Raw genomic sequence first — 23,033 nt, forward strand, 5'->3', positions numbered from 1 at the left:
TACCATGGCGCTATGGGTGAGTAATTCGTACGCTGGTAACACCGACTAATGAGATCGCCGACAGTGCGGGTAAAAAAGAAGGGCTTATCTAATCCTGGCCAAATTTAGATCGACAACGGTTGTACCCATGACCTTGCGCTTGGCCGACTACAAACTGCAGCAAATACAAACGCGGTAGAGCTGTGCTCGACCGAAGTAAACCGAGCTTGCATTTGCATATTGCATTGTTGTTGCTACACGGCAGGCAGGCAGCGTTAGGGACGAGAACCTCCGGAGGGCCGAAGAACTACCACTCTGGAAAATTGTGGGCAATGTAACAATGGCAGGTGCAATGTGGGGTGATTCAGTTCAACGGGTCGAACTCTGTTATGAGTTCTGCAGAAATTCTTGATTAGCGGTCATGGTAAGAAAAGCGGGGGGGGGGGGGGGGTTGCGGTGAATTGGTACAAAGGAAGTTGGACACCACAACATGGAGACCAGACTGATTGCAGTGGGAACAAATTCTCCGTCACTGGGGGTCGTAAGTGGTTGGCTTTGATTCCGCAATTCGCGCTTTGTTGCTGGCTACGCAATGGCTGAGCTCTTCATCGACGTTGTTGTTGTTTTTTTTTATTGTTGGGTGGTGACTAATTCAATCCGAGCAGGCGGCGATACGGAGAGGGTGGTAGCATTTAAATGCGAATTCGGTGTTAAAAGGTTGTACAAGAGAAACTGTTTAGTGAAGTCACGCTAAGCTAAATGATTTATTTTTACCATAAAAATAAACTATTAGCGAAGAATGAGTATGAGAAATTTCTCAGAATATTGGAATTTGTTTTGATTGGCGGCCACCTTCGAACGAAAATCCTAACTTTTGCTTTGCTTTAGTAATCTGAAGTGGTTTTCAAGCCTAACTAATGATAAAAATTGTGTTGAACGAAGGTTAACTTCACCGCGTGGGAAATATTCAAATAACTCTTTTTTTCCAACGTTTCGATTTTTTGTGGTTTGGAACATCTTCAGGATGTCAATCGTATTGCATTTGTTTAAACAAAACATCAAATTATAACATAAACCCATTAAATCTACTGGCATAATCATAATGCCTTCGAAAAAGCATGTTTTGTGTCAATTTCGAATGATCTGGAAAACGCATGTTTTCATACCTTTCAGAAAACTTTTATCAATTTAATATTTTCCCTCTTGCATCGAACATTTTGTTTTCTGAAGTAATTCAAGACCTTAAATCGAGTGAGTTTGCATGATAACTTTGGGTGAATATATTTATCAATATAATTGGGAAATGGTTTGAGAATCTCATTTCGTTCTTCGTGTTATGAATATAGCTGTTTTTTTGTGTTTCGTCCTCAAATAGAAATATTCTATGCTGATCCTTTTTACTTTGAAAATTGTAAGACCTGTGTGTTTAAGTGTCTGGTTCTATTTATCTAGTTATGAATATATTCTATTTATTTTTATACATAGTGTCAATCCATGCTCAAGTTTTTTAGTACGAGTAATTGTCTCTTTCTTCAAGTTGATCGCTCTATAAAAATTGTATGCCAATATTAAAAAAAATCTGAAAAAAGCGTCTTTTGGCTTGGGATAAAAAAAGTTGCTTTGTGTTAATAATTTCACTCCTCGCATCTATTTCTTGCAATTTTTGTCAAATATAGAGCACTTTCCACCAATTTTGGCAAAGTAAAAGTGCTCATTTTTGAATTTAGTTTAGAAAAAATAATCAGTAGAAACTAAAACAGGTGTTATTTGATTTTTTCAAGTGGAACACTTTCTTACTTAAACTATTCTAACGATTTTATCATGAAACCTTTATCATGTGATTTGCCGTTGAAAGGTAAGGTTTATCATATTTTCTTCCCTGTATTTCACAAAATTGTCACTGATTGTCACTAATTTTGAGAATTTTTTCGTGCAGTTGTAAGACATAGGAGATCAATATTGCGCAGCAGCTGTAATATACCTTTCATTTATTAAGTTCTTCACATAACTGAGGCTGAACTCTATTAATACAACTATAGGTAAAAGGGTTTTTGGTGTTATTTTTTGTCACCTTTTTGTAGTTTAGCCAGAAAAAGAAAACTTTACTCCTATCCTCACAACGAAAGCCAACGTTATTTGGTCGAGAAAATCAATCTGTTAATGCTGAATGTTCATTTTAACTTTTTTCATAGAATATTCTGATGAGATCAGGTAAATAATGGAGTCTGAGTGGGGAAAAAGTTTTTGAAATTTATTTCCCTGATTTTCCCTGATGTTTCCTGAATTATAACATTTTTTTTAATATTATTAAGCGTTCAGCACAAAAGAGTACAACGTAAATGAAAGGAACTCCGAAACTCGAGTGAAAAAAGTAATCGGTTAGTTTTCCATGAAACTCCCGGATTTTTTAGCTTTTCGCCACCTTGAGAGTTGTCCGAGTCACAGAAGAGCACGTTTTGAGCGAAATTCGAGAGCTGAAATATTCCACATGCCCAGTACCAGACGGAGTTCCACCATCTTTGTGGAATTGTGGTGGTGCCTCTTGTCAAACTGTTCAATTTCTCTAAAGGCTGTATCTAAAGAGTGTATTAGCTCTTTGACCAAGCGTCAAATATTTGTCACTTTTTGACAGATAAAAATTTGGTCAAAGATAATTGTTTGTCACTTTCCAATTTTTACATGGGGCAAACACGAGCAAACAACAACCATGATGTCAAATAAATTTGACCTTTATGTCAGAAGGTCAAATATTTGACCATTGGGCAAAGAGTGTAATACAGGTTTAAGAGGTTAAGCACAACCAATCTGTTGCGGTTGTCTTCGTGTTTTACTCGTTCAATAGATGCGAGATTACAAATAGCTGCTTTGTACACGAACTTCAAAGCGTCGTTCGATCGTGTGAATCGTGACATCCTTGGACGAAAGCAAGATAAACTGAGGCTCTCTATCATGCTTGTGAGATGGTTTTGATCATTCCCGACTGACAGAGTTGTGTGCGTCACATTCTGAGCTATTAAGAACTCCTTCTGGAGTGCCGCAAGGAAGCAATCTGGGCCCACTGCTGAACTCTCTCTTCAACGACGACGTTGCTGCCGCGAGGTATGAGGCTTTTTTTCAGACGATGTAAACATCGTGCCTTGGGGACTACCTGGAACTGTAAAACTTGCTTTGCACCTTCAGTGATTGGTGCAAGTGGAGTCTGCTTATCCCATGCGTAGTAAAATGTGACAGAAAACTTCACCTTTTCATACAGCTTGTCTAGGAAAGTCCTTAAGCGCGTAGGCTAAGTCAGAGATCTTGGCGTAATATTGGACAGCCGCTTGGTGTCCGTTCAACGCGATTTGGATTGACCGCATAGGAATTGTCTTCCCCGGTACAATGCTACGAGTTTGCTTCCCTATTAGAAATTGAGACATTAAAAAGAAATAGATCTAGCGCACAACTCATCTATGCTGCGGAGGTCCTGACTAATTGAATCTGTACGCTTCGAAAGGGAGTCTCTGGAGACGTCAACTTTTGAACTTCTGAAGCAAAATATGGCCAGTAAAATGGTTCATGTCAATGAGGTTCCACGAGGTTGAACGATGAGAACCAAGTACTCGGCTGAGTTTACTCCGAGGGCAACGTCGACAAAACATGGTGGTCCCTGTAATCACGAGCTCAGGCTACGCCAAAACGCTGTTTGTGTATGGTGTGAATAATCGGAACTCTTTACCAACCTCAGTAGAACGTCCTTCTTTGAAAGCATTTTTCAAAAGTAGCTCATTAGATTTTTGAAACCGACAGTAAAATAGTTAGTATTAAGATAACAAAAAAAGTGTGACAACGTCGACATTCGGAGATAGTAAATTAAAAAGGTTCGCCTCACGCTATTAAACAACAAACAACAAATAAATAAATGAATTGGACAAAAGCCAAGATAGGTTAAGAATGAAAAAAATTAGAAACATTTCATTTGAGTGTGTGCTCGGTACCCGGTTATGGGCTAGAACAATTCAGACAACCCCTACTGATATAAACAGTCGATTGAATGAGGTTGAATCAATTTCAAAATCGAATTGAAATAAATATATAGTAACATTTCACTTCACTTCTTCAGAACCATTTTTGACCAATGGTAATTTTTTAATACCAAGTTTAATTACAGATTCATCTGTTTATTAAATAAAATCACTTGACATAACACTGATAATCTTGCTAAAATTGATAAAATGGTTGAAAACGATATCGATATCGCTAGTATTTATGCATGAAAACAAAATTACTGAATAAAAAAAGGAACAGTTGTCTAAGCATAACGTGGCCGAAATTGAAGTAAGAAAAGGTCTGTTTTAGTAGAATCTTTGGTTATTTCTCCTCAAACAAGTAGATAAACTTACTCTGTTTTTTTTATTATAACATCTGTTTTTTTTTTATTTTTACACATTTAAACATTAAATACTTTGAAGATTAACAAAACTCGAACCCGAAAATTACTATTGATAATCTTGAAAAACGAAAAGTTATTAAACATTTTCTGCAACAGCAAATCAAATATTCAATGAAAAATCTGTATCAAACTGTGACCATCATGCCATATGCAAGGGATAATTTCGTGTGCAGCTACTTATAGAATTTTCACTTTGTTAAGTCTGAGATAATCTGCGTACTTCAAAAACTGTCTGATGAGCATTAACCCTTTCGAAGGGAGTCAAGAAAATAACAAAAACAACAATGTTTGCATGTGACTACCTTGTGGAACATCAGGATCGAACAATTAGAATGTGAAACTACTGCTCAAACAGAATAAAAGTATTTTTAAAACGCATCAGATTCATTGAATTTGATGAAGACAAATTTGATTGTACCTTAGCGCTCAAGTCCGATTGATTGTGTCACTTTGCATCTGTTTTTTCATATAAATTAAAAAGGTTAAAAATAGTATTGAAAAATACCTCTGAGATAAAGTTTTTGTAGACAAATATGAAATATGGCATTCATCAAGTATGGTAGTAAAAAAATAGCACAATTCGGTGTAGTAAATGATGTACAGGTGCCTGTGAGAAATAAAAGAACTGTCAAGAATAAACCGATGGAAAAATAAGAGAATATTCTTTTCTCGGTTGGCGATTATCTTCGCTCCGGGACAAGTGTCAATAAAAGTATTCATCTTTTGAACGAGTCGAAACAAAAAAATGGCTTAGATTTTTTTTCCAGAATTCTGGGAGGCTATTTGCCAGCTAGCAGGCATCGTTGAATGGGATATTAATAGAGCTCAACAATAGCTACATTCAAGTCCAAAGGTCTTAAGTCGGAGGTTACGACTTTGTTAGACTCGAAACGTAACAACAATCGAAACTGGACAAGCACGAGCGCCTTCGAAAACGGTGAAGGAAGTTCCATTCGCTGGCAGGATAGCATCAGTTTTCTGGAGTGCGCGTGGAATTTACTTTGAGTATTTGAAATTATAAGCAAATAGCTAGCTTCCGTAAACTGCAGACTCCACATGGGTTTAAATCTTAGTAGAATCAGACCATTCAATGTCAAAGGACTTAAGCATGGCTTTATTGTCAGGCTCCCTCCCACAAAACACTTCTCTCCAGACTAAAAATCTTTCATCTAAACCTACGGAATCTTCATTTATCCATGTTATACGTTTTGGTCACATTCAAGAGACGATGATGCTAACACGTAGCAGGTAACTTATCAATGAGTGACACTGCAAAAAGACAAAAAAAAAACAAGAGCGAACAGCAAGTAACGTTCGGACAATGCAACAAAACATCAAAGTAATTTACGTAGCATCATTATTTAGTCCAGAAATATTGCACGCACCCTGTATAACCTCTTAAAAAAATTCAGGCAAACATCAACTCCTCTGCAGGTACGAAGTAGTCAAGGATCTAATAAAAACAATAACCACCATTTGTGGCTACCTTGTGGAGCACCAGAAGAAACTTGAGGAATGACACTGGAATGGAATAATTAGCATATTAAACTGCTGAGCAAGCAAAACAAGAGCACCAGATTCAGTAGATGATGCGAAGACAGACACACCTGACACTCCCGGACAAGCCGGTAATAAATATGTTACTTTGCACCTGTTACATTAGCTGAGACTGACAGGCCTAGAAAACATTGAAAAAAAAGGCTCTAAGATCAAAGAGCTGTGGACAAAAGAAAAATATAGCGTTCTTGTCAAGCATACTTATATCAGGAAAACTGTTTTTTTTTATTCAACAGTTTCGTGAAATTAGCACATTGTAAAATATTTCAAAACTCAAAAACAAAGGAAAAAGGTCAGTTTAAAAGTTTATAAATGCTGATTTCGAATTGAACACTAAATAAAATTGAATAGAGGTCAAGCTGAACAAAATTCTGCCGAGTTTAAAAGTTTACGGTTTTGAGTAGCTAGTTTTTAAAGAACCTAGGTCCCGATTGGATGAAAATTGCTGTTAAGAATTTGGGTAGCCAGAAATTGTAACTTGTGACTCTGTCACTTCTCTCAATTTGAAACAAGTCAGTTTTTACTTGTTTATAATATTGATGTGTTCCGCGTACAATAATCGTGCGCCAGGTGGCAAAACTTTTAGTAACATTATTGACGAACAGCGAAAAAGTAGCGACCCAAGGATGCTACCCTGGGAGACACCGGGACTGTTACTAAACCAAGTGGATTGTGACGTGCCCAACTTGACAGCGATCTTACGGTTACGTAGGTAGGAATCTGGCCATTTAACATAATCAAAAGCAGTGGACTCAACCTGAAGACAGCATCGATCTGAAGGTTGTGGTCCATACCGCGGAAGCGGATGGAGGTGAACTCCAGTAAATTGGTAAATACAGATCTACCGGAATAAAACCCGTGCTGCGCAGTAGAAATATAGTTTTTCACGCTGATGATAATGGATAGTGGCTTCAAAAACTTTGAAGCAGGCACACAATCATGAGATTCCACGATAATTTTCAACATTTCGTTTATCACCCTTCTTAAAAACCGGAAACATTACAGATTCTTCCTAAATGCGCCGATAAATCGATGTAAAAATGTAATAAATCGCATCGCATTTAACGGTGAGATTAAACTTCTTGTACATTTTTTCAGCAGTACGGCTGGAATACCATCAGATTAAGGGTAGGAAGACTGTTTTAGGTTGCAGATGACTGTGATATGAAGTTATTAAAGTTATGAGCAGTTTTAGTTTTGGCGATAAGTTGTCGTGAAAAATTCGAGATTGCAGACACATGGTTATGATTGTAAAATTATAGTATTTGAATAAAATGCTAAGGTCGACTGTTCCGATAGTTATAAATACACTAATGTTTAATCGTTATTTAAAATAATGCACAATTTTGAGCAAAACCTTGGCTGCGTTCTGTTGTTAACATCCAAATATGGCAGATGTTGTAAAAAACATACGTACAATCTTTCAACCCAATCTTGCTACTTGGGATGCGTTAGAGTGTTATTAAACCAACCATGTCACATGTGTACTAATGAAGCTGAATCTATCGAACTGCCCTGAGGAAAACTTCTTTATATTTTGTTTTATTTAAAATAAAGGGAATTTTATAACTTCCGAAACAGTTCATAGAGCTAATTAATTAACGTAGACCAGTTTTCTAGACCAGAAACGTAGACCAGCTGAGAAATGATTGAAAACAATTTGAATGCTAGTATTTATGCATGAGAAAAATATGACTGAAAGCAATTCTACTAGAAAATGTTAGGTGAAAAACTTTTATCCTTCAGTTACCATTATCAAGATATTTTAAAGACAAATTATATTTCAGGTACAATCTTTAAATCTCTATCGCAGTAAAAATATAGAACCACTGCTGATAGAAAGTAGACAAATAAATGAAAAAAAAAAAAACAATAATGATCATATGTGGCTACCTTGTGGAACATCTGGAGAGACTTGAGATCAAGAAAGGATCTCAGAAATTTCCTGTGAACAAATGTTTTACAACCAAAAATGAAAAAGCATGTTACCAGACTAGTTGATTTTTTCAATAATATCTTCAAATTAAGGGATTTGCAAAGCATTCTAGAACGAGAATTGATAAAAGATAATAACAATTCAAATGGTAACAAATAGGATTTAAAAGACGCGTTAAAAGCAGAACAATTAATCACTAAGCAGATGATTTACAGTTTCAAAAACTTTCAAAAAGAATAAAATTGACAGATTTAGATGCTCACGAACTGAACAGAGGTTTTCATTTCTAAGTTCCTTATTTTGTTCATCCTAAACTGGATAAAAATGCTGTTGGATGCTTCAAGCAGTCATAAAACGTGACTCAGGACGAAATCTACTAAGGCATTTGAAAAAGTTAGTACACTAAAACCGTATAAATTCCGAGATCCGAGTAAACTCCCAAATCCGTTTAAATTTCAAAATCAGCGTAAAATAACTTGATGACTTGTAGAGAAAAAAATCATATCTGGTAAATAATTTCGAAAACGACTAATAAGCAACGTTAAACCTTCTTCTACCTTCTGCGACTCAAGTTTGAAAATGACTACACTGCCTATAATCGCATATCAGTCCCTTCTCCATTCTCATCAAGTTGAGAAAACAGCGCGTAAAGGTATTTTTCTTGCTTGAGTCATTTCAGTTGTTGAGCGTTGTTTATTCCCATATTTTCGACTTGATATAATGAGATAGACATTTACCATAACTTCTCTATAAGAACGACAAGAATGCAGGTGGGACTGGAATGCGATTATAGGCAGTACACGGAAATTAGATTTTTTGTAAATTTGACCAATACTCAGAATAAACGATTTAAAAAAAATTAAAAACGTGAAAACTAACTCAGCAAATTTTGCTTAAGAAAACTTTTGAAAAATCTGAATTCAGTGTGTATAAGTTTTAGAATTTCTTCGTAGTGGAATGTGAGTTTCGACTCAGATTCACATGCAAAACATCCTGGGAAAAATTTACTCAAAGAAGTGTAATGAAAGATTTTGCATTTTAATGTGGAACTATGTTATTCCGCAAGTTGTGACACTCATATCTAAGCTGTATTTGTGATTTTAGTGTACACCACAAAATAAATGAAGGAAATGTTTGACCGTCTCGAACAAAAGATATAAAATCAGGATATAATTGGGTTACGGTGCGTCATGACTTTTCTAAATTTTTGTCATGAATTACCGTAATTCAACAAATTTCGAACATTTAAGCTATGATATAACTTCCGCACTAAAAATCAACTAAAATAGAAGTTTTCTCGTCGATCTCAAAGGTTTAACATGTTGGTTATTCTATTTTTGTTGCAATTAAGTGCTATTTATATAGATTCGAACATGTTTTGTTTACTAAATTAACGAAAATTCAGAACTCGGCTTTGATTCAAATTCCGAACACTTCAATGTAATCACTAAGAGATAGATAGGCAAACCGTCTCAACACTGACTGTCACTTTTTTCAACGCCTGCTGGTTCTCTGGAAGTGGTCATACAGCTATACATCACTGGGTAAAGGATATTCTGAGGAACGAAATGTTCGAAGTTTGAGACTGTTCTAAGTTTGAGTCAAATGATATTTGTCCCGTTTGTGCTATTTAAATAGCAATTTCAACAATAACAGTAGTCTAATAGTAGTTTCCGACTAGGAGAACCACGTGATTTTGCAACATTGGGATGGACTTTCTTCGCAACAGGAAATCTGGCATTAAGTTTATATTGCTCGACAATTTCAATAAACCTTTTTACGAAATTATAATAATTATTTATTTCTCTATCTTCAAGTACATGTTATTCAGAACATTCTCCCGAATATTCCTAGAAATATTCGAAGCGCGCTTAGTTACGGACAACTGAAATTAAACTTGACGCTTTTAACTCGATTATCTCGGAATGACATGGATTTCGGTGTGATAACGATTTTTTTGAACATGAAATTTTATTTTGCCGAAAAATTTCGGCTCCTTTTTGTGCTCTTAAAACCCAAAAAAAATTTTGTATGCATAAAAAAACGAAATCTATCGCACATACACCGTAAACGTAAAAAAAAGTTTTAATGCAATAGAATGAAAAAAAATCGCGCACCGTGAATAAATTTCTAATTTTACAGATTGTTTTAATCTGAACGTTTGCAACAATCGGGGATTCGGAAACCAAAAGGAATTTTCTTATAAATTGACAGCAACACTTGCTGTTTTTCTTGAATTCTGTAACCGTTAAAACAGCATAATATTTACAGGATTTTTGATGAGTTTTTGGCAGAAAAAAACATTGACCATAAAATTTTATCATCAATGAGTATGAGTATACGCACATGCATGAGTATCATTGAAAAAAAATCCGGTTCTTAATTTCTTTTTTGACGTTAAATAGCATTTAAAAGTTAAAATTTCCCAAAAAATCGAAATTGCACTTTTTCCGAAAATAATTATCTAGCAGAAGACATTTTTCGTTGCCGTTTGAAGAATTCCTCCTTTAACTTTATTTGACGAAAGTTCTAATCTTCGTGAAAATTCTAAGAAAATCACTACCAGATTTTTTTTCTAAATTTTTCAAGATTATGTAACACATAAAACTAACATATGCTTTTGCAAAAAACACGCTAAAGTTTGATGTGTGATTTTTCTGGATTTCTTTTATCCATGACAAATAATGGAGTCAGAAATTGTTGGTTGTAAAACCACACTATAAGTCGTATTCTACTAACGAAGAGTCTTAAAGCTGCAGATTTTCACCCAACGCACGAGAATCACTTGCTTTAAAGAAGGGACAGCTAGGACAGCAAAATGCCGCCGCTAAATGCGCGTGTCACTGCTGCGGCAGTCGTTCTCTTCTACCGATGGGTCGGATTTGTGTGCAGGAATTTCACGAAAAAAAGTTAAACATCCCACAACATTCTCTAAACTGAGATTTTCTTCCAGCAACAATTCAAATTATCACACGCACTTTGCACTGTGTGAGCTCAAGAGATGATACTCTAGACCGAAATCTCGATGGTTCTTTCGGCCGGTCCTTCAGCACCGTGCGTACCTGCCCTAACCCAGCAGGAGGCAACCGTGCAACCGAAGTGCGTGCTGAAAAATCCACCCATCGTCGTGGTCGTCGTCATGCCGAGCGACCGGGGAGAAACCGTAAATAGGGTTCGACTCGTACAACTCTTTAGCAAGTATCATCATCATCATCATAATCATCAGCATCTTCCGGTTCAATCGTCACCGCACTTCTTAATTATTAAACCACTTGTTTCGTTTTAAAAAAAAAACTAAACAGGACCCGAGGTCAGGGTCAACCTACCTGTGCTAGATACTGCGCTAGGAAGTAGAGCTGCTTGTTCTGGAACACCCAATCCATCGACTGTACGGTGGGGAGGTCCATATCACCACCGCCTCCCGTGCTCTGCGGAACGGTAGGCTGCATTCGGTGGTGGAGGCTCACTTCCGATGATGACGGCGATGGCGGTCTCGTACCGCTGACACTTTCCAGCAGCCGGCCGCCAGCAGTGGACGGCGTGGTGCCAAAACCCTCCGCCGTGGTCGTCGTCGTTGCTGATGCTGCGTTAACCGGACTGGCCGTGATCGAGCGAGTTTCGACTTCTTCTGTCCCGCGGAATTCAGGGTTCGTCTTCGCCCTAGCTTCGAACTAACTTGATTTTTTCTTTTCTTCTCTAGTGGAAAACCGTTTTCCTTGCACTATTTACTTTCGTCATCAAGCGCGGACCACGGCAGGGTCATTCACTGATATCGATCACTAACATCTTCTTTCTTCGCCTTCGAAACTGTACCGTTTCTTTCATTGGACGTTTTGTTTTGTTTTGTTTTTTTTTCTCTCTTAATTCACTTCTCACTGCCTTACCGCCTCTGTTCGGTTGCTCTTTACTGTGGTCGATAAATTGGAATTTTATTGCATTCTGACAGCTGTCATAAAATTGCACTTTTGTGTGGTGGGTTTTGTTTTTTTTTATCTCGCTCCTCTCTCTCTCGCTTCTCGACAGACTTTATGACTCTCGGCTGTTTCGGGGGTCATTAAAGCACTTCCACCTCTGTTTTCGCCAACAATGCTCCGCAGCTAGTAGGTCCATTTAATGCGGAAAAAACGAACGAAAATCGTAAAAGAAAACCGGCCGGATTTTTCAATCGCACCGATCGGCCACAACCTTTCGCTTGGCGGTGAATCGAAAATTAATTTCACATTGGCCGCGAGACGACACTGAGGATTTCTCACTGACCAACAACAAAATAAAAAATAAGCCGAATTTTTCCACACTCAAATTTTCTTTCTTCTCAAACTCAACAAAGTGTCCCACGCAGAAATCTATTTTTGAGTTTTCTTCGGGCGCTTCTGATTCTCGCGGATGGGCCTCAGAACACGGCGCTGTCTTAATTAATTTTCGTTCCGACGAAACAGACAAAATAGAACATACAAAAACCCAGAACGCGGATCGAACATTTATCATGAAACGACAGCATGAAAATCACACGCACTGCTGTTACGCTGCATTTATTGTCACACTTCTGTGGGTTCGGAGTGCATCATCGCACCGCGCGGAACACGCAATTTTTCCTGTTTTCGAATCGATCGATCATCGATCATCACATGGCGACCGCGGGTAGAACACCTTGCGGCAGAATTCGTCACTTCCGTCGTCGAATCGAACGGTGCATAATAAGAATTGGCTGTTAGGCCCCTTGAACGCGCGATAACGCGACCGAATGCACTACTGCGCCTACTACGCTCGACTTCGTAGAGGTACTCTCCAGGTGTGCTAAACTAGGGACTCTTTTTTTTGGCGAATCCCGCACAAATCGCCTATCGAACCCCTATCAAAAAACGATGTTTTCTGGTATAATACCAGCAGTTGACTAATCCAATTCAATCATATTACACTGTTGGCGAGCGCGGTCTCGCTGTGTGTTTTTTTTGCGCTCACGCTCATCGTTTCCTTGCTGATTCCGCTTCTACCGTTGTGCATCGCCGTCGTTGTCGTCGTCGTCGTCGTGAACGTCGTCGGTTGACAGTCACGGTGGTAGTGACGCAGCACACCAGTGCGAACCAAAACAACTCACCACTACACTCAACAACAAAGGGAGAGAGAGCAAACTCGTTCTCTCCAACCGACTGCGTTTTTCTCTGCTTGTTTTGCTCGCTTTGTGGGTCGATGAGGTCTCAACCTGCTGAGTGCCCGGCAGGTTCTGCCGTGGGTTGTATGAAAAATACTATACTACTCGGTAGCGCAGCAGCATGCCGTGTCGTTCCGCTCTCAGCGCGCCAGCAAGTGGTGGTTTATTTACCTTTTTCCGGGTGCCTTTTCATTTGGCCTCCGTTCGTTGCTGGGAAAAGTTCTCCGTCTGTACGCTGGTAGGGAGCTGAGCGAGTTTCTTTCGCCGTTTGCGATGCGAATTTGCATCAAAATTCGCAATTTTATTCTCTTTCGAGCGTTATAAATGGCGACCGTGGATGGCTGTCATCGAGGGTTTAGGAGAATTTTGTAGTTAAGAATAATCAATTTTTATTACCAACCAACCTAAAGCTAAGCTTAAAACCATTCGGATTTATCTTGGCGTTTTTCCATCAATTTCAAAAGCTGCTTGATCTGTTTTTTAGTCATCGAGTCCGCTGCAAATTTCCAGGTGGAGCATTTTTTCTTGTGCTTCTTTTTCTTCTGCTTTTGGGCTTTGTGTCCATGCATCTTCCGGTGTTTCTTTCTCTTCATCTTCTTCAGGTGTTTCCAGAGTATCAACCCCAAGCTGACGGTATTCGTCACAAGAATGGCCTTTATTCCGAGCAGCAGCTTCGTCACAACAAGAAAGGCCAACGTTCCGATTAGTTGTCCTGTCAGGGCTAGAACTATCGCTGTTAAAGTATGCGATAGTCCAGAACCGGAGCTGGCCAGTGAGTTCTTCGTAAGGTCGACCTTCTGTATCGCGAGAGGTGAAGACGGTGGCCTCGCAGGGATGAATTGTTTCACGATCTTAACCCGTGGAGGAGGCGGAGTTTGGTGGTAGCTGAAATTGACCTTGATGTATGTCTTATAAATCGAAATTAGGGCTTCTTTCACTTACTGATAATGATGATGATCATGTTCGTGAGCCAAATCGAAGCCAAGCTCCTCCGATCCGAAGTTCTCCTCAGAATAATCATGCTCGACTAAAAGCGGATTGTATCCATGGATTCGATTGGCCAACAGTACCAAACCACAACCAACCGAAGTGAACTGCATCATCTTAGTAGACCCTAAACTACTAAAAGACTAACTGGTCGGACCAGTTCAAGATGGCTTTAGACTACCGGGCTCACGCAAAAGCATGTGTCCAATTCCATTAACAGGGGGTACAAGTAGTAAAAATCTGCTACTTTCTACATGATTAAGCAACGCCTGGTTAGGTAAGTGCATCGTAATTGCATTCGTGAAACCGCTAGGTGAAACACCCATTTTATAGCTTCGTATCTCCTCAAAAAGGTTTGGAAACCTTATGGCACATTACGGTAACGAAAGGTCACCAATGTACTTAACCGTGAGAAACACATTTAGGTACTCGTAACAGTGTAAGCAAACCTACAACAAAGTTTCATTACGTACAATGTTTCGTCAATTTCGGACGGTATTCGAACGGGACTTAGCCCACAATGTCGCCGCGATTACGCAGTCGCTCCGAAATCCTCTTCATACACTAATTGCACGAACTGAATCATGAATATTCTGTCTCAAATCATTAGCCCTATTCAGCGTATACTCACTTCTTCGCCGTTCCGGTCTTGACGCCCTGAACCATTCTTCTTTGGTTTGGTGCTCCAATCCGTCCTTCCATTGCTTCCGGAGTGTATCCACCATCAACGAACACAAATACAGCCAGCTTCTTGGTAGAAACTTCCTCCTCATTCCCCGCGACAAAGAAATCGAATCGAACCCCTCCTCCCCTTCGTCAACCCTCAACGACACATCGTACTACCAAGCCCCACACATGCACGCGAGTTGTGATTTTTATTATTGATATCATTTTGCTCCCCATCGTCGTCGTCGTCGTTGTCGTCGTCGTCCCGTCTCGCTTCGACTCGTTGGGGCTCCGCGCGATTGATCCGCAGCGTGAACAGTGCTCGCGTTCGTCAACTTCCCTGCTCGCTCACCCTCACTCACACTCGCCATCCTACTGTTTCACTCACACGCGAGCCCGACCGAGCCCCACACACGGACGGCCAACTGGTGTGATGTGTTCGCCAATTCGTCCCCAAAGTTTGATTGATCACGTCGTTTAATTGCGCTCCACCAATACATCCACAAACACGATTCCCCAAATCGAACCGAGTGCAGCACCTGGAAATGTGCATGCAAGTGGGAAAGAGTACCAAAACATAGTGTGAGTGAGCTCCGAGCACTCACTTGCTCAAATTATTCAAAGGAAAAACCGTAAACAAAGCCGGCCGTGAGTGGCGTGAGCTCTTTCATCGATTCGTTTATTATGATATCACATTATGTCGTTGTTTTTATGCTCGCTCACTGGGAGAACCATGTGCGGACTGCTGCGGATATCATCAGGAAAGTGCACTCGCGTACGCGCGTGCGAGCGGACACGGAGTTACTCGCGAGAGCGCTAGAGAGTGTAATCGCGCGCGCTCACCGATCGGTTTTTATGATGATCCCAAAAATCGGGAGAATCGGTTTCCCCTTTCCACCCGCTCTGTGTGTGTTCTTCCGCACTCACCTTGCTTGGCCTGTGCTTGCTTGACAAGGCAAACCGATAAAAATCCGTGTGAGCCACAACTCATCAGCATGTATTGGTTCGAAATCGACACTTATACTAATAGAGTCGATTAGCCACGCCTTTTTCGATACTCTCCTCTCCACTTCGACCGGCATTAGCAGCCAGCCAGAGGGAACCCGAGCGCAGCTCCGGATGATTTTAGTTAGGTCTTGTTCGCATCACACATTGTTTACCACACCGGTGTCACTCCGTGTTCGCAGTCTACTCACCACTCACATGCGATCGCCACATGACATTACTGGTGAGGCTGCACCCGTCAAGGAACTTTTCACGCTGCTTTCGCGAAGAGTGTATCGATGCATATGGACTTACTTTTGTCACCTTGCTTGCCGGTTTTGGGTGGTAGGGCGGGTGGTGGGTGTGAACGGGGTGGTGGGCGCTGCATTTCGATGCTCAGCACTTTTGGTTCCGCATTCTGGCCTGCTTGTTTACCGTGGCATAAGAAGTCTACTTATGCTGATGGATGCATTTGTTTGTCCTTTATACTAAGTAGAAAAACGAAATAGAGGGATATTATCAGAAAATCGTTTGCATGGACTTTGAATGAGTATTAATTTTTTTTCTTTTTTGAAGTAGAATACTTCTCTCAGGAAGTTCGGCTACATAGGGATGTGAAATGAAAATCTAAAGCTGAAAAAAGTGAGAAATATGTCCAATTTCAAATGCTAATAAATCGGTTAGTTTTCGATGGATTTCCTTCGTTTTTGCAGCAATCGATTAGAAAATCTTCTAAGATTCCTACCAGATGCATGAAATTGCAATTTTATTATTCGAACTATTGTACTATTGAAAATCCTTAAGCCTTGTCAAAACACAAAATTCGACGATACGATTGCTTTCCCAAGCACGGTCGGCAGAATTATGGACCTAGTGAATTGGGAATGAATCATTTGGCCTATATAAGAACTTCATCAGATAATAAACAGACATTTCATCGGTTATTAAATTGAACAACAGAAATTTGAAGAACAAAAATGAATATTTGAAGAGTTAATATTTTCTCGTTTTGCGCTATAATCCAAAGTTAATTATCTTCATCTACATGCATACTCTGACTATTATTACGTGTTACGTGCGTCGCTTAGTGTTTGGCTACGGTTATGCAGAACGCAAATAACGGCACGATGCGATTCGGCAAGACAAAATGTGTTGAAATGTATAGCTCTACTTCGCCTTAAAAAGAGCTGTACATTTCACCACGGTAAGGCGAATCGCATCGCGCCGTCATTCGCGTTCTGCATAACCGTAGCCTTTGTTCCGTTCCCGTTTGATGTCGTATTAAATGTGCATATTACAATTCGGCAGCACTTCAACTTCTCATTTGCACAAAATTTAAAAATATTCAATGAACTTCATTCAAAATATCAAACAAAAAGAAATTACAATACTGCCAATGAACGGTCAACGTTTATTTACTAGAAAAAATTACTGACACGCAAGCAGCCGAGTTATCTTTCTTGTAAAAGTATTCTACTTCAACCTTGCGGTCGTGGCTTTGCATGCAACCTTCCTATGATTTTTTTGGAGTTATGTACGTTTTAATTTCCATTTGTTTGTTCTTTATTGATTCAATTAGGGTGCGTAATTGTTCCACTATAAATACCCCAAATTAAAATAAAGAAATAAGAGAGCCTGTCTTAAGTCAAAGTAACACACTCGATTGGAGTTATTGAATCAGGTGGCGTGAAGCGTAACATTCCAGTAATTATTTTCTTTCACCCCCCATTTTTTTCAAACTTAAGTTTCAGTTTTGGTAAATATTTTTTCAAAATTTACCGCATTTTGGTGGACGCCAAGTTATTATTCCAATTTATTGCTGTAAGCTTGAAGGAAATTCGTTGAAAACCGACTAAGCATTTGGAATTGGACAATTTTCGTGGCCCTATCGATGTTCAAATTTCAATTTTAACCCTCTGTCAGTGTTTCCGTTAGACGTCACTCTACGTCAAAAACGGGCCTTATTCTTAATTGGTTTCGTTCCGTTCCACTTGGACTGTGCAGTCAACACAAAGCGAACACAGATCAAAAAAGTTTAGTTTTCCAACGGAAAACTACGTGTTACTACGAGAGGATCTTAAATACCTGCAACAGCAGGCGACATAGCGTAGGTGATAGAATGAAAAAATAGAAAAAGAGGATGGACTGCGCAGCACATTGTTTCGAATTATATAGTGCGTGAAAGTTCATAGGTTTTTCGTCTACTATATATCGTCAATAAGTATATCGCTGAAAACACAAAAAACATTGCCAAAGGAGCAAAAAGAAAAAAAAGCTTCATCGCACGGAGAGCTATGCCAGTGAAGTTTACATTTCTATGCGCTTGCTGTAACCTGAAGAACTCGCGAAAATCATTTAATAATTAAATACAAAAAAATATACTGCTAGAAGTAATGAGAAAACGAATTCATCCCACGTCATATGCAAATGGCAATTCGTAATGACCATAAAATTTATTGACTTGCCGGGTTATTATACACTATTATGTCAACACCAATGGCGCTTTTTAGCGTCCCGAATTACCAATTGCCAAACATATTACGGATAGAAAACAGCAAAAAAATGCTTCGTATTTTTTCCAATCTGTCTTCTACGAGGCTCCTCCCCTTTAGCAGATCCCTAATGAAACATTTTCATTAAAAAACATTCTGAGCATCATTGCGGGCAAGCGATTGGTTATGAATTTTACCTCTTCACTATGAAAAAATGTTTCAAAAAATGATTTCTTAAACTAAAGTAAATTGTTCTCTATCCAACAAGATATCAATGACCAAAATCCGTTCGAAAGTAACACATTAATAGGCAGTGAAAATCTTTCATCCTGCTGTTTCATTTCATTCTCGATTATTTGTGCATGCCATCCTACTAAAGTTAAACGTAATTCTACGCCAAAGCACGATTTAAACAGAAACTTGGTAGTTTTTGGTACATGTGCCACAATCCTAGCTTAATGGTGTCTTCGAAATAATTGTTTGCATAAATGATTCGCAAAATCTTAAATTGCCAAAAGTTATGAAGAGTTTACTAATATATTTTTTGTGTTAAGAGATAGAGAAATGGTTTATTTGATAAAGTTGTAGAAGATTTAAAAATATGAAACTTTGCCTAATAAATGAAACTGCTATTTTCATTCGGTACAAAGCTATAAAAAATATTTTATGAAAGTTACTTTAGATTTAGTTTCTTGCACTTAACATTTGTAAATTGCATTTTACAAGAAAACATAGTTCGGAAGAATTGTTAGGACACACAAAGCACATACTGTCGCCAAAGACTACATATTTCCAGGACTTGTCTTTACAAACTAATAGTTATAATAGTTCTAAGACGCGTGATGGAAGAGTCTTGATAGCTGTTTCGACCCTACTCCAGCTTGTGATACACTGGAACAGCTTTGGGTAATAATTACAACGCCGCTCTACAAAATCAGTATCAGTTATCATCGCATTCCTTTCGTTTTATTCAAACCAACCTTTGGTGCTAGTTGGTAACTACAACCAATCGATATCAATTTGGAGCCAAATCAAAACCGGTAGTTTATATAATCGTTTACGGCAGCTTGGGCGACAGCAGTTCTAGGCTTTGCGCGAACATTGCAGAATGCGAATGCCTTACGAAACAAGCAAGCAATTCCTACCGGATTTCAAATCGCAACTTGTACAAACAGTATACTCTTCGGATGCAGACATATGTTAACAGCAAGGGAAATGAAAAGGGCCTGCCAAAAACATGTTTTTGGGTGATCTTCATCAGATTTTTCATAACTCTGCAGCTACAACCGCAGAAATAGGCTCAGCTCTTGATTGTATTCCCATAGACGTAATTCACTTGAGCCCATTTGTGATTACCAATCCGGCAGCAGAAAAAAAGTCTTCTTTCACTCCTAGGCCTGAAGCTATACCTTCCTGCGTTCTAAAAAATATGCAGCTGATTTTCAGCGCCCGCTTAATTTAAGCACACTTTTCGAATCTATCGGGCGTTCCGCAAGGTAATAATCTAAGATTACTGCTGTTTGTACTGTTAATAAATGGCGCATCCTTATTATTGCCCATTACCCATGCCGGACGATGTCAAGTTCATGAGGATTATACGAAGTATCGCAGTCTGTTACGAACTCCAGCGACTCATCGACATTTTTCATGAGTGGCGCTCCAATAACCTGCAATGTTCAGACACACCATTATCTGTTTGGCCAAACATTGACGAAAGTTAGCCAGGTTCGAGATTCGGTTGTTACTTTAAATGCAGCGCTATTAGTCAGGGAGCACTTCAACGAGATAACTGCAAAGGTGAATCGAATAATCGGTTTTATATTCAAGGTAGCCTCGGAATTCCACGCTCCACTGTGCCTTCGATCACTGTATTTCTCTTCGGTCCGTTCTGTTCTCGAAATGGTTTGCGTAGTGTGGTGTCCAAACAATATCTTACGCTTAGCCTGGGGGCTAATAGTAGTTTCGATCAAATAAATTAGTTGAGAGAATTCGTTATCTATATTGTTTTTAATTTTAATTTAAGGTGTAAATGTAGTAATGAAGATAGAAAATTAAACTAACTGAAAATATGATTGGTGAAACTACGAAAAATATAGTTCAGCAGGTGGGACTTGGAAGTTGTGGGTTCGTGTCCCACCTGCTTAACTATATTTTTCGTAGTTTCTACAATCATATTTTCAGTTAGTTTAATTTTCTATCTCCATTACTGCATTTACTCCTTAAATTAAAATTAAAAATAGCATGACTTTGCTTAGAGTCGAAAAAAGAAAAGTATATTGTTTTTGGCACATTTTATATAGTGTGTTGTCCATTTAACGCAAACCAGACCAGTTTTATTATAAGAGGAAATAATTTTTGTTAGGAGGAAATTCAACAGGGGTACTCTAGAATTTAGCTTGAAGGAATGGTATGTGGAGGAAAACTTGCGAATAAACCCACATAAAACTCCTTTGACAACCAAATGGTCTGATTCTACTATGATTCGAAGTCACGACCATCCGCTCGTCAAAGCGGACTCTGTAACCTTGTGGTTACCGAGCTCTTCTATACGGTTGTCATTTACATATATCCGTGCTTGTGTGTGAGGCTTTACCCTTCCGTTTCAAGCTTACCATTCTCCATGCTATCAATATCACCAAATTGCAATTCCCCGAAGGGAACCTGTTATTGGTTAAATTAAGCTATAATGAACCCCTTTACCTCATTAACCTATTGTGCACTTGTCAGATCAACTAAATTTCTTTCACTTAAATCGGAATTCACAAATGTTTGTGATGCAGACTAGCTGAGAAATATGCTTCCCAATGAAAATTGACATTCACATCTACATCTGCATCCGTAAACACTAGAGTGTCAATAAAAATCGATTTTTCGAATATCGTTAAGCTGTAGGGCTCAAAAGTTCGATCGACATCGGGAACACGTGCCTCAAAGTGTTCAAAGCTTCAAGTCTCCCAGCTACAAAATTTTCTAAGTCCCAGAAACTCGATTTTATTTTGTAAAAATTTGTTCTCGAGTTAACACCAGATCTCGACGTTTCATGCATTTCTAACGTTTGCGGTAAAAAATGGACTTTTTTTAGATGGTGATGAAAAAAAACTAAGACAGATAACTGAGTTGGATAGATATCCTATTAATGGTAATTATATTATCTTATTTGCAAAAAAATTCTACGCCCTTACGAGCGGCCTTCCGGCAGTTAACCGGAACATTCGCCATGGCGGACGAAAACATGCGTGTAGGCATGGTTTTAAGCCCTTGCTTCGTATTTTTTTTATTAATTCCTCCTCCATTTTTGCGACAAAATTGTTGGAATAGATCTTGCGCTTCAAGTTTGCCCAGAAATTCTCGATGGGACGCAGCTGGGGGACATTGGGCGTATTCGTCGACTTCGGTACTACATCGATATTCAGCCGCTCCATCTCCTCCAACGATCGCTTCGAGTAGTGGGCCGACGCTAAATCTGGTCAGAACACCGTGTCTTCGTCCTTATTATATTTATTTCTTGTTGAACGACGCAACTTCTGGCAGGCACTTCGTACAATAAATTTCCCCGTTCACGGCCAGCCCGGAGCGAAAGAAGAGCGGCTTTGACATCCTCTTCTCGCTGATAGTCAGCCACAGCAGCACCTTCTTGGGGAACTTGGTGTGAGAAATCAATTTCATCTCGGAGCTCACCTCCTTCGTGGGAGAAGTGAAATACGAAGTACCCTGCCAGTCGTTGCCAACCAGGGTGAGATAGGTCTCGTCATCCATCACCACTGCCACGTCGTGATTTGCCGGGAAAATCGACTTGACCATCTTATTCAACCGCTGTCGCTGCGTCATTGCCTGCAGCTTCGAGACCAGTGGCCGGGACTGTCGCTTCTTGACATGTTCTCCAGATACTTTTTCACTGTTTCACCGCATACACCAACCTCCCGGCCAAGTGCACGCAACGATTTAGCCACTTTTTCCTCGGTCTTTCTCTTCAGCATCCTTTGAAGCTTCTTGTCGCTCAGGGTCGTTGGCCGTCCGGAACTGGGCTTTCTTTAGATGCTCTGATCGTTGTTCAATAGTGTCAAGATGTTGTAGATGCCGAAACGGGCATACCCGGCGTCCACAAAGTGCCGAACGATGTCCGTTTTTGACGCGGCGGGATACCGTTCTTTAAACGCGCACACTTCTGAACAGAGTAGCTTCACTTTTCTCGCCATCACAGTTAGAGTTTGACTGATAAATTTTTTTTGCTAACTCATGGGTTACTATGATGATGCATGAGAAGTTTCGTCAGTGCGATTAAAGGTAAACCCATGAAAAATCGGCAATTTTTGTCCATTTTTTTACTGCAAGCGTTAAGGCATTGGCATCAAAAAAAATATTTCGATATTGACAATTTCATGAACTATGTACTGTACATTATTTTCATCGGTCAAAAAGTTGAAACTTTGACCGCTTTGAGGCACGTGTTCCCGATGTCCGATCGAGCTGAAATTTTGCATGGGGACTTTTTTCGAGAAGACGAAACTTTTAAGCCCTACACACTTCAAGTTTTTTGCCGAGTCTCGGTAATTTATTGCCGAGAACGGCACCATTGAGTGCTTGGTTAAGAAAAAAATGACAGCTGTCACATTGTTTGGTAAATATCGGTTCAATCTAACTGAAAATTCGCCGAAACTTTAGCTTGGTGAACCGAGATTTACGAAGAATTTGACAGCAATCATTATTTTTCTAACCGAGCACTCAGTGGTGCCGTTCTCAGCAATAAATTATTGAGACACGGCAATAAATTTTAAGTGTGTTTCGCTAAACGATATTCGAAGGTAAATTTTTTTTCATACATCTCATTGGTATTTTAGTAATCACATATCAGAT

General features: G+C 39.3%; 2 protein-coding genes across 4 annotated transcripts in view; both read right to left on the reverse strand.

Annotated features, from left to right (window-relative positions):
* LOC129726525 (homeobox protein cut-like) overlaps positions 1-12,929 on the reverse strand; it is a 310,880-nt gene extending 297,951 nt beyond the window's left edge. For 2 of the 3 annotated variants that reach the window (XM_055683342.1, XM_055683341.1), the window contains exon 1: positions 11,228-12,928. In XM_055683342.1, coding sequence (XP_055539317.1) covers positions 11,228-11,350 — 123 coding nt within the window. In that variant the 5' untranslated portion in view covers positions 11,351-12,928. Of the gene's footprint in view, positions 1-11,227 lie in introns of all 3 variants that reach the window. The other variant, XM_055683340.1, reaches the window with a different exon arrangement.
* Positions 12,930-13,298: 369 nt separating this feature from the next.
* Positions 13,299-15,878, reverse strand: LOC129726526 (uncharacterized). Its single transcript, XM_055683344.1, has 3 exons — positions 14,669-15,878; positions 13,993-14,486; positions 13,299-13,935 (listed from the first exon to the last, which is right to left on the reverse strand). Exons 2-3 carry the CDS (start codon positions 14,151-14,153, stop codon positions 13,467-13,469), a joined length of 630 nt encoding a protein of 209 aa, XP_055539319.1. The 5' UTR covers positions 14,154-14,486; positions 14,669-15,878; the 3' UTR covers positions 13,299-13,466.
* Positions 15,879-23,033: the final 7,155 nt, after the last annotated feature.

This window comes from Wyeomyia smithii, chromosome 3, assembly GCF_029784165.1.
Source record: "Wyeomyia smithii strain HCP4-BCI-WySm-NY-G18 chromosome 3, ASM2978416v1, whole genome shotgun sequence".
Classification (NCBI taxonomy): Eukaryota; Metazoa; Arthropoda; class Insecta; order Diptera; family Culicidae; genus Wyeomyia; species Wyeomyia smithii.